At 53.7% G+C, this 17,633-nt stretch overlaps 1 protein-coding gene across 1 annotated transcript; it reads left to right on the top strand.

Moving 5' to 3' along the window:
- Position 1: 1 nt before the first annotated feature.
- Positions 2-17,227, top strand: LOC126962292 (cilia- and flagella-associated protein 46-like; the record flags this gene model as incomplete). The annotated part of the gene is made up of 8 exons (XM_050803144.1): positions 2-79; positions 219-552; positions 13,028-13,098; positions 13,251-13,311; positions 13,387-13,422; positions 13,743-13,845; positions 14,737-14,849; positions 17,124-17,227. Coding segments are annotated over exons 1-8 (900 nt in total), but the record flags the coding sequence as incomplete, so codon positions are not given.
- Positions 17,228-17,633: the final 406 nt, after the last annotated feature.

Genomic DNA, 17,633 nt, shown 5'->3' with positions numbered 1-17,633 from the left:
CATGGGGTCCCTGGAAGGTTCTGTGCACAGCCACGGACTGGGTCGGAGGGTCCGTGCCTCTCCCGATAGGAGGCTCCGGGTAGGAGGCTCTGTGCCAAGCCCCCTGAGAGCACCACGGAACCCAGCACAGCTCCCTTGCGTGGTGGATTGGCAGCCCCGCCACACCACGCGTGCTTGCTAACAAAACGAATCGTGTGGAGGGACAGGCGTGATGGGAGGCGGTTCCTCACCCCGTTCTGGGGCATCTGGAGGAGAAGGTGGTGTGGAGTCAAGGCGGGCTGCCAGCCTTTCCCAGCGCCCAGCAGCCAAGTCAGGAGACGGAGCCTTGCGGCCCCGTGGGAGGGGTCCCGTCTTCAGGAGCTGATCTCCCTGCACGGCTGTTTCCCACAGTCCAGCCCGAGGTTGTGGATAAGATCATCCTGGTCGCAGACAGACATCTCCTGGAGCTGCCACTGGAAGGCCTCTCTGTGTTTGATGAAGGGACAATTTCCTCTGTGTCACGAGAATTTTCTCTCCAAATGTTGTGGAATCGCCTCCATAAAGAAGAGCCAGGTAGGGACTGCCCTTAGCCACCTTATGTCTAATTTTAAAATGGAGATATTTATTTTTCAGATGAAACAATGTTAGCTCCTATCAAAAAATAATCATCAAATGTTGCAACATTTTTCTAGGCGTTTATTCACTCAAAGATATTTATAGGATATAAACACTCACCAATCTGGGCAACATGGCGAGAGTGCATCTCTACAAGAAATTTTAAAATTAGCCGGGCATGGTGGCGTGCACCTGTGGTCCCAGCCACTCAGGAGGCTGGGAGCTGAGATGGCACCACTGCACTGCAGCCTGGGCAACAGAGTGAGACCCTGTCAAAAATAAAATATGTATGTATATATATAAACACTCAAAACTACTTATAAAATATCTGCTATGTGCCAGTATCCTGGTGCCAACACACAGGGAAGACGAACTTAATGCCATTCTTGCCCCCACAAACATCTGTTCAAAGGAAGAGACCAGATGTGTAGTGAACAGCCAGCCTCTCCGTTAATCACTCAGACTGTGGAGAGCAATGAGGGAGAGCGCGGATCAGACTGTGGAGAGCAATGAGGGAGAGCGCGGAAGCCCTGGCCTCGGCTGGGATTCGGGGGTGACCGCATTCTGTGACTGAGTGCTGGCTGTGCAGACGTGCCCGGTTTGTGAAACTTCCCCAAGCCCTACACTTGTGGTATGTGCAGTTTTCTGCATGTATGTGGCACTTCAATATCAAAATTAAAAATAAATAGATTGGACTTTTGCTTCCATCTCAGATGAAGTAACAAGGACCAGATTTGTCCTTCCAGCTGAGACAACTGTAAACCAGAGAAAAACACATGAAATGAGGGTTTCAAACACTGACCGGCCCGTCGCGCAGGACATAGATCCTTGAAAGAGGGGTTGGCTGGTGAGTGCCACGGCGGCCCCCCCGCCCCCCGGCTCTTACTCCCTGGGGAGTTTCCAGGTCACAACATTGTTGGGGGGGGGCGGGAAGAGCCCAGGGGTCTCCCCAAGTTGAGGACAGGCAGTTTGGAGTCTGGGAAAACCGACAGCTGCAACGTGCAGGGCGGGACGCCCGGAAGGAGAGAGCTGCAAGGAACGGCCACTCCAAGATCTGCAGAGCCCTCGGCAGGAAGACGGCCGCCGCCTGTGTGCGAGGCCAGGGAAAGAGACAGCTCTGAAAACAGTGAAAAGACGGATAAACACTTAAAACTCCTTTATTTTCAAAATCTCTTTAAAATGTTTTTGAGCAAAAAGTTTAGAGCAAAGGAAAATAATAATGGTATGGGGTTTTATAACATAAATGTGAAATGAATAACAGCACCAAAGATGAGAGGGAGGGAATGGAAGCAAAGTATGTAAAGGCTCCATCCTCTAGAGAAAGTGGTATAATATTACTTGAAGATAGACTGTGATAAAGTTATAAACTATACATCCTCAAGTAATCAATAAAAACAAAACAAGAAAAACAAACAACCCCCCCAAGTTTACAGCAAATACGTAATGAAGAAGATGAAATGGAATCATAAGCAGCCCCTTAATCCAAAAAACACAGAAAGAAAGGGAAGAGAGAACAGATAGGAAAAATAAAAAAGAAATAGCAAGATAGTATATTTCAACCCAACGATATCCATAATCACATTAAGTGTCTAAACACCCCCAACTAAAAGAAAAAGATCATCTGATTAAATGAAAATTCAGCATTCATAATACGCTTCCTCCAAGAAACCCACTTTAAATGAAAAGAAAATGGTGAGTTAAAAAGAAAGGATGGAAAAACCATATCTCTTAGTATCCAAAGAAGGTTGGCATGGTGAGATTAAATCAGAAAAAGGTGGAGTTCATCCTGGGAGTGTGACCAGAGCTACAGCGGGCCGTTCCGTAAAGAGGAGGAGGCTAATTCATGAAGAGGGTGTGAAACCTAAATGTCTGTACATTGATTAACATCGCGGCAAAATACACGAGACAAAACCCACAGAGCCACAGAACAGTCAAGACGCACCCAGGGATGGCTGGGGAGGTCAACATCCCTTTCTCAACAGTGATGGAGCAAATATGCATCGAATCAGTAGGGTGTGGAGGATTAAACATGCCAGGCAGCCTCATCTCACGGACGTTTATGTGACATTCCCCCCACGGCAGAAGAATGTACACTTTTTTCACACACACACACGGAACATTTGACGAGATATACCCTAAGTTGAGCATAAAACAAGCCACAAAAATATTAAAGGGTCCAAATTACCCACAGTAGGTTCTCTGACCACAGTGGAGTTAAATTAGAACTTAATAACAGAAATCATGCCTGGAAAACCCCAAACACTTGGAAACTAAACATACTTCTTAAATACCCGTGGATAAAAGAAGACATTAAAAGGGAAATTCAGAAAATATTGTGTTGTGAATGAAGACAAAAACAATTTATCATTACTTGTGGATGCTGCTGACGCGCAAGAAGGGATTTACAGAACTAAGCATGTATATTAGAAAGAAAAAAGGCCACAGAGCAATGACCGCTATTTCTATCTTCAAAAATTAGGAAAAGAAGAACAAATTTAACACAAACATAATCAAGGATGATGAACATAAGAACAGAAATCTATGACACAGGAAACAGAAACACAAACCAAAAGCAAGTTCTTTGAGAAAAATCAATAAAATTAATACACCTCTAGTCAGGTCAGGCAGATCAGGAAAAGACAGAGACACAAATTATCAATATCAAAAATGATAGAAGGAGCATCACTACAGAGTCAAGAGAGGATAAAAAGTAAATAATGAATAAAGCCGTGTCAATAAATTTAACAACCTACATGAAATGGACAAGTTCCTCGAAAGACCCAAGCTTGCATAATCACTCTAGAAGAAAGGGATGGTCTGGATAGGCCTGTATCTATTAAGGTAATAGACAGTTTAGTTTAAAATCTTCCCCCAAAGAAAAAACCTCTACACCCAGAGGATTTCCACACACATCCTCCCACAGCAATTAAAGAGGAGAGACGCTACTTCCCAGCTGATTTTCTGAGGCTGGCATTATCCGGACACAAACCCAGAGAAAGACATTAGGAGGTTTAAAAAAAAGGACCAATATGCCTCATGAATATAGATGCTAATAACATTCTTAACGAAATGTTAGGAAATGGAGCAAAACGTTACAAGGGTTTATATTATGTCCACGTGGATTTTAACCCAGGAATACAAAGGTCATTTAATATTTGAAAAATCAGCCAATGTGATTCACCCTATCCATAAGCTAAAAAATAAAGACTATCCGATGATTGCAATAGATGCAGAAAAGCATTTGACAAAACCCAACATCCACTCCGAATATGAGCTCTTAGAAAACGAGGAGGGGAAGGCAAAGGACACCTGCAGAACAGCTGTCCCTGAGTGTCGCAGGTCAGCAGGAGGCTGAGGCCATCCCCCAAGGCCAGCAGCCAGGCAGGGCCACCCACTGCAGTGTCAGCACCGTGCTGGAGAGGAAAAGCATCTAGATAGTTCTTCTCTGCGGGTGGTCTCATCATCTGTGTAGAAAGTGTGATCTAGTGAGTGATTTTGGCAAGGTTGAAGGATACAAAAGTCAAGGTACAAAAACCAATTGCATTTCTATATAACTAACTATCAGAAATTGAAACTTAAAACACTACCATTGACAATAGCTTCCAAGCCGGGAAATACTTAGGGATACATTTGACAAAAGGTGCAAGACTTTGTACACTCATACTATAAAACATTGCTGGGAGAGATCAAAGAACTAAACAAATGGAGAGAAGCATCAGGCTTTTAGATGAGAAGGCCCAATATTGCCAAGGTGTCAACTTGTCCTAAAGTAATCTGTAGATTCCACACAACTCTAGTCAAAATCTCCACAGGTTTTTTTTTTTTTTTTTTTTTTTTTTTTTTTTTTTTTGTAGAATTTAACAAGTTTATTCTAAAAGTTATATAAAAATGTAAAGGACCTAAAGTAGCCAAAATAGGAGGGCACATGCCACCTGATGTCAGGAGCCCATCACACGGGCGCAGTGTTGACACAGTGGAGCACAGACACGACGGCAGCCGTGTAGACCCGTGGGACGGGGTGGGGAACCAGAAGCGCACCACAGGTGCACAGCCGGGTGGTGGCTGGCGGAGACGACGATGCTGAGCGGAGGAAGGGCATCTCCCTGAGTGGCTGCAGTCCCTGGGCGTTTGTAAAACAAAACACAACAAAAACGAGGCCGCACACCACGCATGAAAATCAACTCAAAATGGATCCGAGACCAAAGACGCTCACATTTCTAGCAGAAAACACTGAGGAAAATCTGTGTGACTTTCAGCAAATTTAAGAATTTCCACTCTTTGAAGGATATTGTTAAGAAAATGAAAAGTTACACTAAGACTGGAAGAATCTGATAATAGTAACAAATTTAGACTATATAAAGAACTCTCAAAACTGAATAAGAAAAAAACAACCCTATAAAAGATTTGAACAGATACTTCACCAGAAAAGATTTAGATAGCAAACAAAGTACGATGGAAAGATGGAAAGATGGAAAGATGCCTGACATCATTAATTATCAAGGAAATGCAAATGGAAACCACAGTGAAATACCCCTGCACGCCTATTAGAATGGGCGAAACTCACAAGGTCGACCAGAGGACGTGCTGGCGAGGGTGTGGAACCGGAACCCTCGTTCTTGGCTGGGGGGAATGGTGAATGCTGGAGCCACTTTGGAAGATGGTTTGGCAGTTTCTTAACAAGTTAAACGCAGGCCTGTTGTATGCCGCAGTCATTCCACTCCTAGGTATTTACCAAAGAGATAAGGAGACACACGTCTGCAGAAACTCATACAAATGTTTACAGCAGCATTATCTGCAATGGCCTAAACCGGGAAACCACAGAAAGGTCCATCACCCACGTGACAGACGCCTGGACACCCAGTGAGCAGATGAGCACATCAGGGTGCGGCCACGTGGTGGGGTCCTGCCTGCCAATGAGGGTCGACCGTCGGTGCCTGGGACAGCGTAGACGGGGCCCAGAGGGATTACGCCAAGGGGTGACCGTCGGTGCCTGGGACAGCGTAGACGGGGCCCAGAGGGATTACGCCGAGGGGTGACCGTCGGTGCCTGGGACAGCGTAGACGGGGCCCAGAGGGATTACGCCGAGGGGTGACCGTCGGTGCCTGGGACAGCGTAGACGGGGCCCAGAGGGATTACGCCGAGGGGGGACCGTCGGTGCCTGGGACAGCGTAGACGGGGCCCAGAGGGATTACGCCGAGGGGGGACCGTCGGTGCCTGGGACAGCGTAGACGGGGCTCACTCGGAAGGATTACGCCGAGGGGGGACCGTCGGTGCCTGGGACAGCGTAGACGGGGCTCACTCGGAAGGATTACGCCGAGGGGTGACCGTCGGTGCCTGGGACAGCGTAGACGGGGCTCACTCGGAAGGATTACGCCGAGGGGGGACCGTCGGTGCCTGGGACAGCGTAGACGGGGCTCACTCGGAAGGATTACGCCGAGGGGGGACCGTCGGTGCCTGGGACAGCATAGACGGGGCTCACTCAGAAGGATTACGCCAAGGGAAGGAAGCTGGATCCAGGGAGTGCCCGGGGATGGTTTCGTTTTTACAAAAGCCTGGGAAATACAAACTAACGTACAAGTCAGAAGGCAGGTACGTGGCTTCCTGGGGGTGGGGGCTGGGGCTGCGGGAGAAGTTGGGGGAGGGTCGCGGGTGCGGGAGGGAGGTCGCAGGCATTTGGGGAAGATCCCGGGGCTGGGTGTGCCGTGGCCTCTGCTGTGGCCGTGACTCATAGGCGTGCACCGTCCAGTCCTGTTGCACTGCTCACTTTCAGTGCAGGCAGCTCCCTGTGGTCAGCTGAACCTGAGCAATCTAAAATTGGACTCTGTACTCTGGCACTTTGACCCTTCCCGTGACCCCAAGCCCTTGTGGAGTCTCCTGCTTGTGAGTGGAATTTTTTTACATGAAATACAGAAAGAGCAAATTTGCATCGGGGTCACAGAAGCTTGCACAAGGGCACAGGCGCGGAGTGGATCTTTGAAGGAGGCGGTTCAAGGACGGAAGCCCCCAAGGATGGAGGCCCCCAAGGACGGAGGCCCCCACAGGTGCTGTGTTCCAGGGAGGCTCCTCCAGGCCTGCCACAGCAGCCGGCGTGGCAGCTTATAGCTGGTCTCCATCTGATTCTGGCCCACTGGGTGCCCTGTCCGTCTGCAGGCCACTGTCAGCCCCTTCTCGGAACTCTGGCTCGCCCCTCTGGCCGCCCTCCTGCCTTCACCACGTGGACGACGTGTCTGCCCTTCGTGGACATGTGTGCCCTTTGTGGACGTGTCTGCCCTTCGTGGACGTGTCTGTCCTTCATGGCAGGAGGGCGGCTCCATGGCCCGGGACTGGGTGGGGCTCAGGCTGTGGAGAGGGTAAGCATGCCGGGTGGAGAGGCAGGGAGGCCGGAGCTGGAGTCGGTTGGCACAGACACGAGGCTCACGGAGGTGTCGGAAACCATTTTTGATAGTGAAGTGTGTCACGTCTCTAGAAAAATGCCCAAATGGAGCACCAGGCAGGAGGCAGGACCTGCTCCCACCCGAGAGCCACCCCTGCTTCCCCAGCCCAGCTCGCCGCCCATAGCGCCCACCCTCCTGACTGTACTGCAAAGCCAGGGCCTTTTACAACCTCACCTCCAACATCGGCACCCCAAAATCCTGCAGCCTGGGGTGCCTGTTCTTAAACTCTGCAAATGGCATCTGAAGGCACGCACTGCGTCCAGCTCCTGCCTGGCTCCGTGGCTGGTCTCTGTGGCTCCAGCTCCTGCCTGGCTCCGTGGCTGGTCTCTGTGGCTCCAGCTCCTGCCTGGCTTCGTGGCTGGTCTCTGTGGCCAGCCATGTTCCACCCTGCACAATTTATCTGCCCCCTGTTACTAGACACCCCATCCGTCTGCATGTCCTGGCGTGCCCGGGAGTCCCAGTCCTTCCGGCTTTTCACCACCCAGCCATTTGTGAAGAGCCCGTTTCGTCTCTCGCCAGTTCTGTGGGGTTATCTGGGTTTTGTTCTTTGAGGTTTGTTGGATTTTCCTGGTATACTTTGGATATAATTTTTATTGTTTGTATCAATGACAAATGTCTTCTCTGTACCTGGTCTTTTCACTCTCTTAAATGTGTCTTTTGATGAACAAAATATTTTAATGTTATTATAATCTAATTTATCAATCTTTTTCTTAATAGCTGGTGCTTTAAGATGTGGCATTTATGGGCATTTACAAATATTAATTATTCCAATCAAAGAACACAGGATATCTTCCCATTTATTTATGTCTCCTTCAACTTCTTTCATCAGTGTCTTACAGTTTCCAAGGCACAGATCTCTCACTTCATAGTTGAATTTACTCCTAAGTATTTTATTCTTTCTGATGCTATTAGAAATAGGGTGGCTTTCGGCCGGGCGCGGTGGCTCAAGCCTGTAATCCCAGCACTTTGGGAGGCCGAGACGGGCGGATCACAAGGTCAGGAGATCGAGACCATCCTGGCTAACACGGTGAAACCCCGTCTCTACTAAAAAAATACAAAAAATTAGCCGGGTGTGGTGGCGGGTGCCTGTAGTCCCAGCTACTCGGGAGGCTGAGGCAGGAGAATGGCGTGAACCCGGGAGGCAGAGCTTGCAGTGAGCTGAGATCCAGCCACTGCACTCCAGCCTGGGCAACAAAGCGAGACTCCCTCTCAAAAAAAAAAAAAAAAAAAAAAAAAAAGAAATAAGGTGGTTTTCTTAATTTCTTAATCAGATAGTTCATTGGTAATATATATAAATACTGATTTTTGTATGTTGATTTTGTATCTTGCAACTTTACTTAATTTATTAGTTCTAACAGTTTTCTGGTAGAGTCTTTGAGGTCTTGTATATATAAGAGCTTGTTATCTACAAACAGATAATTTCACATCTTTTTTTCTGATGTGTGTCCTGTCATTTCTCTTTCTTTTTTAAATTTTTTTTAAATTTCTTTTTGAGATGGAGTCTCGCCCTGTTGCCCAGGCTGGAGTGCAGTGGCGCGATCTCAGCTCACTGCAACCTCCGCCTCCTGAGTTCAAGCAATTCTCCTGCCTCAGCCTCCCAAGTAGCTGGGATTACAGGTGCACGCCACCATACCCAGCTAATGTTTGTAATTTTAGTAGAGACAGGGTTTCCCCATGTTGGTCAGGCTGGTCTCAAACTCCTGGCCTCAGGTGATCCACCCACCTCGGCCTCCCAAAGTGTTGGGATTACAGGCGTGAACCACCGCGCCTGGCCTGTTATTTCTCTTTCTTTCCTGACTGCTCCAGCGGGGACCTCCAGCGCTGTTTAAACAGAAGTTTAAAAGAAGTGTCAAGAGTGGGCTTCCGGCCGGGCGCGGTGGCTCAAGCCTGTAATCCCAGCACTTTGGGAGGCCGAGATGGGCGGATCATGAGGTCAGGAGATCGAGACCATCCTGGCTGACACAGTGAAACCCCGTCTCTACTAAAAAATACAAAAAAACTAGCCGGGCGAGGTGGCGGGTGCCTGTAGTCCCAGCTACTCGGGAGGCTGAGGCAGGAGAATGGCGTGAACCCGGGAGGCGGAGCTTGCAGTGAGCCAAGATCACGCCACTGCACTCCAGCCTGGGCGGCAGAGCAAGACTCTGTCTCAAAAAAAAAAAAAAAAAAAAAAAAAAAAAAGAGTGGGCTTCCTTGCCTTGTTTCTGATCTGAGGTGAAAGCTTTGTGCTTTTCACTATTAGCTGTGGTTTGTCATTAGGTGTGTTTGGGATTTTTAAATCTTTCTTCACCTCATGATCATGAAAATATTCTCCAACGACATCCTCTAAATGCATTTCTCGTTTCCCACCTTTCACGTTTCCACCTAACTGCCATCTGAGATGGACTCTGTGGAGCGGGAGGTGGAGTTTAAGGTTTTCTTCTCTGAGGGGATCCAGCTGTCTGTGCATCGCTTATTGAAACATCCTTCCCAGTGCAGCCACCACCGTCGTGGCAGGGGCAGAACAGGAAAGCAGCAGCCGGACTAGACACTCTTAACAGCAGTGTGGCACGGGCCGCCCAGGGGTGCCCACGGCCCAGCCCCGGTGCCTGTGAGCCTGTGACGTCGCATGGTCCTGGGGCTTTGCAGATACGATTCCAGACTTGAGGTGGGAGACGATCCTGCGGATATGGGAGGGCCCAGGTGATGACAAAGCCCTCACACGAGAGAAGCAGGAAGGCCAGAGAAAGAGCTTGGGGGCTGCGCTGCCGATGGTGAGGATGGAGAGCATGGCCGGGAGCCAGGAACGGATTCTCCCTGGGAGCCTCCAGGAAGAGGGTGGCCGGGCCGGTGCGCCATTGTGAGCCGGTGAACCCCATTCGGACCTCCGATTCCCAGAACCATCAGACAGGAAGCGGTGCCACGTTTAGCCCCCGTTTTGTAGTAATTGGTTAACGGCAGCCACAGAAACTAACAGAACCCTCACCACAGAGTAACTGAAAATCGGGCTGCCGGTGATCTAAGTCTTTTTGAAATGCATTACCCAGCGGCCACAAAAGGAAGAGATAGGCTGGGCCTTGAGTGTCCTCAGCCGCGAACCGCTGAGTCTGGGGCGCCGCCAGGTGTGGCCGCACCGCGTGGTAAAACGCTAAGGGCACCACCAGAGAGCTGGTGTGCAAACTCCCAAAGAATAGAGAAGGAAGAATGAATGAGGAAGACGAATGGGCCAGTTACCTCAATCAAGGCATCCAACAGCCAGTAATGGAGAAACACATAGAAAACCAGGACAAATAAAAATAAAACAGTAAGATGGTAGAAGTTGGCCAGTTTATGTCGTATATCAGAAAAAGTAAATTGGCCAACCCTGCTAACGAGACGACGGGAGATAAGAGGATGCAGCTGCATGCCCTTTGCAGGAACCCACCCATCGCAAGTGACCCCCACGTGATAAACCAAGAGAAGCGAAAATGAGTAAATATTTAAGAGTAACCCGGAGGGCTGGTGTCTGACTCTCAAGGGAAACAGACCTCAGAGCCAGGCATTATTAGGGACATGGACACCATGAGAATCAAAGGTTCACCTCCTCAGAGACATGAAATAGCCTCCAAATACAAGAAGCAATAAAAAGTAGAAACTGCGGGGTGTGGCCGTTGACCAGCCCCGACGCTGGGAGATCTTACCGTGCCTGGATTACTGACGGGTCTGACAGACAAAGCAAAAAGAGGGGATTCAGGGTGACGTAATTAACAATCTTGGCTTAATAGAGACATGAAACTCTGTGCCTCAAAAGTGGCGATTTGCAGTCTTTTCAACTACGCTGGGAATAATCACAAAATTGAGAAGCAGATCCTACCGTGTCTCAGACGCCGGCAGACGGCCCACACCTGAGGCCAGTGTGAGGAGGGCGGAAAGCAGTTCTCCAAGGCAGACTTTTTTCCATCCACGCACACTTGAATATTCAAGACCACACTTCTAAATATCTCATGGGACTCAGAAGAAATGAAATGATCATGGAAATGTCAAAAACTAGCGAGATGTTGCTAAACGTAACTTAGAAGGTGTTGCAGCTGTAAATGTCAATGTTAGAATAGGAAAAGCACCAGGAATTCAGAAGCTCAGCACCTGATTTAAGAAGTCAGAGTTCTTAAATCAGCTCAGCACCTGATTTAAGAAGCCAGGTGCGGTGGCTCACGCCTGTAATCCCAACACTTTGGGAGGCCGAGGTGGGTGGATCACGAGGTCCGGAGATCGAGACCATCCTGGCTAACACAGTGAAACCCCGTCTCTACTAAAATACAAAAAACTAGCCGGGCGAGGTGGCGGCACCTGTAGTCCCAGCTACTCGGGAGGCTGAGGCAGGAGAATGACGTGAACCCGGGAGGCGGAGCTTGCAGTGAGCCGAGATGGTGCCGCTCACTCCAGCCTGGGGAACAGAGCGAGACTCCGTCTCAAAAAAAGAAGAAGTCAGAGCAAGGAGGCAGAATAATCTCAGGGTGAGCAGAGGAGCACGTGCAGAAAGCAGCCAAGATGACGCCGAGGAAACAGAGATGCCACAGAGAAGAGCAGCCAAGAAAGCCGGAAACGGAAGGAGACACAGCCCTGACGACGCACCAGAGGCGACCAGAGAACGTGGAAGTCTCCAAGCAACTTTGAACCAATGTAGCAAAACCCCTGGGCAGCAAGGACGAAATACTAGGAGAAAACACTTTGAGATGCCAGGAAGAAAGCAAACCTGAAGAGTCTCATAACCAATAAAAAAGCACATCGATGGATTTAAGTCTGCCCACAAAAAATATATCCTTTTCTCCATGTTTCCACTGAATTCTGCCAGACTGTCAAGAAACAATCATGTCAGCATTAGATAAATCTCCCCAGTATCAGAAAAAGTAGACAGCTCCTCCCATCCTTCCCTAGGCCAGCCTAACTCCTCCCAGATGCTCCAGAACGGCACAAAAAATGCATAAAAGATAAGCTGTCATCACTCAGTTTAGCCTTTTCACTCCCCTTCTTCCCACTTCCTGACGGGGTCTCGCTCTGTCACCCAGGCTGGAGTGCGGTGACACAATCACAGCTCACTGCAGCCTCCACCTCCTGGGCTCAAGCCATCCTCCCACCTCGGCCTCCCGAATAGCCTGGATTACAGATGCAGGACGCCATTCCCGGCTAGGTGTTTTTTAGAAACAGGAGCTAACTCTGTTGCCCAGGTTGGTCTCGAACTCCTGGGCTCAAGCGATCCTCCCACCTCGACCTCCCAAAACACTGGGATTACAGGCGTGAGACACTGTGCCCAGCCCCAGTTTAACCTTAAAACGCTACAGGTGTCCTAGAAGAACAGTCGTGTGAGCATTTCAGTCAGCTCAGGGTGAAAGCATTTGATAAAACGCACACATTTACTTTGTGAGCCAGGAACCGAACGCAATGCCCCATCCTGATAAAGAAATCCATCAAAAGCTAGAGAGAGCCTCCTTCTTAATGGGCTCCCTTAGAAGCAGCCTCTCTGAAGGGGGTGAAGCATTGAGCCCCATCCGTGCGTCCATTCTGCTGTCTGCTGGAGGCCCCAACATAGGCACACAGAAAGGAAAGAAAAGACGGGGCACAAACAGGAGGGAAGTGGCCATCCTTCCCAGGCACACGGCTGTCTATGCAGAGCCTGCAAAAGAAAGTGTTCGTGTAGAAAGGGGCCGGTTGTAAATCCCTGTACAGAAGGCCCTGGAACCGGTGAGGGGCCCAGGCACGGCAGGCACACTGGTGAGTGCCCAGTGGGGTGTGTGAATGGTAGCCAGGTGGGCCTTGGAGCCTTTCGAGAGTGGTTCTTCCTTGAGGGCTTTCCCCAACCCCGTGAACCTTTGCATTTCAGAAGTTATTGCCTTGTCAACTTCACAAAAATTAAAATTGCTTGTTTTCACAACTTGAGTTTTTTCATTGCAGTGAAATTTGCATAACATGAAATTAACCGACAGTGTGGCCGGACGGCTGCCTCGAGCTGCTGCCAAACATCCCTGCCTCTTTCTTGTCTTCAACAGAAGGTGGCGTGAAAAAGGAGGGGAGAAGCAGAGACCCCAAAAAGAGAAGCCTAGTGAAGAAGGGCAGGAAGGTAGGTGGGGGTCTGTGGTGGGGGATCGGGCTGGTGGGCACAGCTGGAGGTCGGGCTCGGGCCCCTGCACCTGGCGTGACCTGCTCTGTGGGCACAGCTGGCGGTCGGGCTCGGGCCCCTGCACCTGGCGTGACCCTGCTCTGTGGTTGCAGGGCAGCGTCCCCCGGACCATCCCCGCTGACTGCATCATAGTCGACTCCGACAACTTCAAGTGTATCCTTTGATGAGCCCCAGTGGGGGGACCGAGACCCCACCCTGTGCTCCCATTTCTCCTTGACCAGGACCCAGTCATCGTGGACCCATACGAGGAGGCCCAGGGCCCAGGTGGGTGCTCCACAGGGCTCCCTGTTCAGGCACACGCCAGCCTCAGGCCTCCTGCCACCCTGCAGTCGTGGGCAGCAGCTGGTGCCCCACTCCTCGAGGCTCCAAAATCTGCACATGTGCTTGCCCTGTGTTGGCTTTAAATATTTTAATTTGTTGGGGTTTTTTCTCTGGCTGGCCTGGTTCTACCATCACCCCACAGGGCATGGCAGGGCACTGACACATCCACCTGCATTCACCGTGATCCCTCCCCAGGGCCCCGGCCCTGCACACGTGTGTCTGATGAAGTACCGTGGTCTGTATCCACCCCGTTCTCCTTGCAGAAATGCTGACTCCTGTCTCCATCACCCAAGACATTTTGGAAAGATTCCAAGACACATTCACTTCGCGATGGGTGGGACATCTGGGAAGCAAGCACTTTCCCAGGTTCGGATCTGGGCTCCCAGGAGTCGTTTACAGTGTGGCAGGTCTCGAGGGTCCAGCGGGGAGCCACTGCCCCCCACCCCCAGCTCCCTGGGTCTGCCCCACAAGTCCCACCAGGTACAGCAGGCGATGCTGAGACAGACCCAGCTCCTTGAGTCCTCACAGAGACTGGGCGAGGGGCACTGTCCCCACTTTACAGATGGCAACCTGGGGCCCCCAGGGTCACCGATAGCACGTGGTCCAGCAGCAGGGGCTGCCTCTTCACCACCAGCACTGCAGCCCCTCCAGAGACCACTTGCAGACTCTGCCCCCCAGATGCCCTCGGGGTTCTGTGGTCCAGAGGTGTCCACAAGCAGCTAGCAAGGAACCAGAGCAACCAGGGAGAGCCACGGGTGGGAGGGGTCGCTCTATGTCACAGGCTCCATGCCAGGGGCGAGGCTGCAGGGGCAGGTGTGTGCAGAGGCAGGTGCGTGCAGGGGCAGGTGTGTGCAGAGGGGGGCGCTGCAGGGGCAGGGCTGGGGTCCTGTATGGAAGGAGGGAACCCGGGTTTGGCCACTGTCTCCCTGGAGTACTGGGGGTGCCTTGACCTCCACGTGCTGGGCCATTGGGAAAGCCCTCACACTTCCCGCAGCCAGCCCCGCCCGGGGAGGGTGTTCATTCCAGCACAGAAGTCGGTGCTCGTGGGGGGTCCCCTTGACTAGGCTCCGACGGAACCCCTGTGATCGGAGCACAGAGGAGCGAGGCGTGGGCATTGGGAACAAGAAAGAAAGTTCAGTTGAACGCACAAGTGGGACAGGCGTGGACCACACAGGATGTGGCCTGCTTTAAAAACCCACGGTGGGGTCTGGCGTAGGTGCCTGGGCACTGTTGACCCACGCTCTCCTCTCTCTGCAGCCAGGCCCAGTGGGAGCAGGCCCTGGGCAGCTGCAACGGCTTCTTCTTCTATGGGATGGAGAGCTTCCTGTCCCATATATTAGTGGAGAGATTGGTCGCCATGAACTTGCAAGGTGAGAGGGGTCCTCTTGGCACCCCTTCCCCTGGGGGCACAGCACAAATCCGCCTGAGGACAAAGCAGGGCCACTGTAACCTGCTGGTGCTGCCCCCCACCCTCTGTGGCCGCAGCCCCCACCTGCCCCCACCCTCTGTGTCCGCAGCCCCTACCTGCACCCCAACCCTCTGCGGCCGCAGACCCCACCTGCCCCCACCCTCTGCGGCCGCAGCCCCTCCTGTCCCCACCCTCTGCGGCCGCAGCCCCCACCTGCCCCCACCCTCTGTGTCCGCAGCCCCCACCTGCCCCCCAACCCTCTGCGGCCGCAGACCCCACCTGCCCCCACCCTCTGCGGCCGCAGACCCCACCTGCCCCCACCCTCTGCGGCCGCAGCCCCCTCCTGCACCCACCCTCTGCGGCCGCAGCCCCCTCCTGCACCCACCCTCTGCGTCCGCAGCCCCCACCTGCCCCCACCCTCTGCGGCCGCAGCCCCCTCCTGCACCCACCCTCTGCGGCCGCAGCCCCCACCTGCCCCCACCCTCTGCGGCCGCAGCCCCCACCTGCCCCCACCCGCTGTGGCCGCAGCCCCCTCCTGCCCCCACCCTCTGTGGCCGCAGCCCCCTCCTGCCCCCACCCTCTGTGGCCGCAGCCCCTCCTGTCTGCAGGTGGACGACCTCTGCTCACCCCTGCTCCCCCTGCCTGGGCCACACAGACGTGGAAGCCACAGGAGCTTCTGGCCTTCCCGTCCTTCATTTCTGAGTGCCCCCACTCCACCCAGCACGGCTTTTCAGACCTGGCAGGCCAGGAGTCAGTGCCGGGCCCAGGAGCCCAGGAAGGCTGGGGTGGGCAATTCAGGACCTCACTGGTCACAGCCCCTCCCTCAGGGCCCCGCTAGTCTAATCATAGGCACTTGGGACCTTGCCTTCCCCTTCACTGTCCACCAGCCGTGGAGGGGCTGCCAGGTGTGGTCGGGCTGTGCCCGGCACAGTGACACCCCAGCCAGCTCCAGCACAAGGGGGCTTTTGGCAGGAGGTGGGGATGGCACAGCAGGCTGGGGGCATGGCATGAGCAGAGCATATGCGTGGGGGCACATCACCCCGTCACACACCACGGCCCGAGGGTGGCGCTGATGGAGACAGCAGGCGCGGCCACTCCACACTGCAGGCTGAGCGGTCAGGAGACAGGCGTGGCTCAGCCCTGTGCCAAGGCCACCACTCAGACTCAGCTCCTGTGGCTGCAGCCCCACCGGGATGCCCCCTCTGGATGCCCCCTCTGCGGGGCCGGCCCACTCGCTGTGACTTTCTCTGGTGGGGTTGCTGATGACCCCGCTGTGCGGGGTTGACGGGAGCCCTTCAGGGATCCGGGAGGCGCTGTGCCCCCCATGAGGTATGTGGGCCCGTTGATGGAGCAGAGCAGGTGTGTGGACACTCGTCCCGTGGCACCTGGCACCTGGGGCCTGCACTTGGGTGGGGCCAAGCAGGACCCCCACTCTGCTCTGCAAGCCTGGGCCTTGGCCTCAGAGGTGCCAGAGCCCATCCTAGGTGGAGCTAGAAACGGGCGTCTTTGAAAGTTTAACTCCAAGCGAGGCAGTGAGTGAAGCAGAAGAGGCCTCGCCAGGCTCCCCCGACTCCCCGGCAGCCTCGGCCTCGCGCGGCTGGGGGTCCTTTCAGCAGGAACGGCCAGGCTGCCGGTGGAAGTGGGCAGCCATCCCCTGGCACCCACAGGGCTCGCAGCAGGCACGCCCAGGGTTGCACTGGTCCCCGGTCCCTGCTTCCATGGAGGCCCCAGGCCAGGGTGACCAACCCATCCCCAGTGCCCAGGACTCCCCTGCATCCCAGGAGCCTCCCATGTCTCCACCACACAGGGACACGTGGCCCCTCACATCGGCCCCCAGTCAGTGCTGCCCCCCAGCCGCCCGTCCCTCCGTCCTTGGGGAGGGCTCCACCTCATACACCTCATTCATGTGGGGTGCCAGGGTGTCCAGGCATGGTGCGGGCGCCGAGGAAGCTGGGGGGCCCAGGTGGGCTTCCCACACTTCCTGTTGCCCAGCACAATCACCTGGAGGAGGCTGTGAAGGGCCTGGGCTCCTGAGGCTGGCCAGGTCCACTGTGGCCAGGGGGTCCTTGCAAAGAACCTGACGGTCATGAGGTCAGAGCCTGGAACTGAGGGGCCAGCGTGCCATGCCCTATCGTGCCCTGGGGGTGCAGGCCCCACTCGCCCACACCCCCACCCCCGCTCCCCGTGTCGGGCCAAGGCTGCTGAGCCGCCCTTCCCACCCTTCCCATCCCGGCAGAGTGCCAGGTGGCGGTCCTGCTGGACCTGGCGCGGTCCTACCAGAGCTTGAGGCGGCACATGGAGACCGTGGAGCACAGGAGGTGCCTGGCTGCTCGGAGTGGGTGGGCGGGGGTGCTGAGGATGGAGAGGTCAGATGAGCGTGGGACCCACGAGGGAGCAGCGGCCTGCGGGGGCGGGTTTCAAGAATGGCGAGAGCTGTCGGGGTGCACATGCGTTCCAGCAATTGGTGAGGTGTGCATGGGGAGGGGGCGACTCGGCTGGGCCCCTGGCACCAGCCCACGGGAGCCGGGTCTCCACAGCGCCTCACAGCTGTCCCTGGAGGAGCCCGTCGAGGCGGCCATCCTGCTGAGCCTGGTGGGTGTCAAGAGCATCCTGGCAAACCAGTGGCCGACGCTGCTGCAGGACAACGCGCTGCGGGCCAGCGTGCTGTGGGAAAGTGCGTGGGCCCCGGGCACCCGGGCCTGTCCCATACCCCTTCAGCAAGGCTGCCAGGTGTCCATGCCTGCCT

Source organism: Macaca thibetana, chromosome 9, assembly GCF_024542745.1.
Source record: "Macaca thibetana thibetana isolate TM-01 chromosome 9, ASM2454274v1, whole genome shotgun sequence".
Lineage (NCBI taxonomy): Eukaryota > Metazoa > Chordata > Mammalia > Primates > Cercopithecidae > Macaca > Macaca thibetana.
The sequence above is the reverse complement of the archived record's forward strand: the minus strand, read 5'-3'. Positions and strand labels throughout refer to the sequence as shown.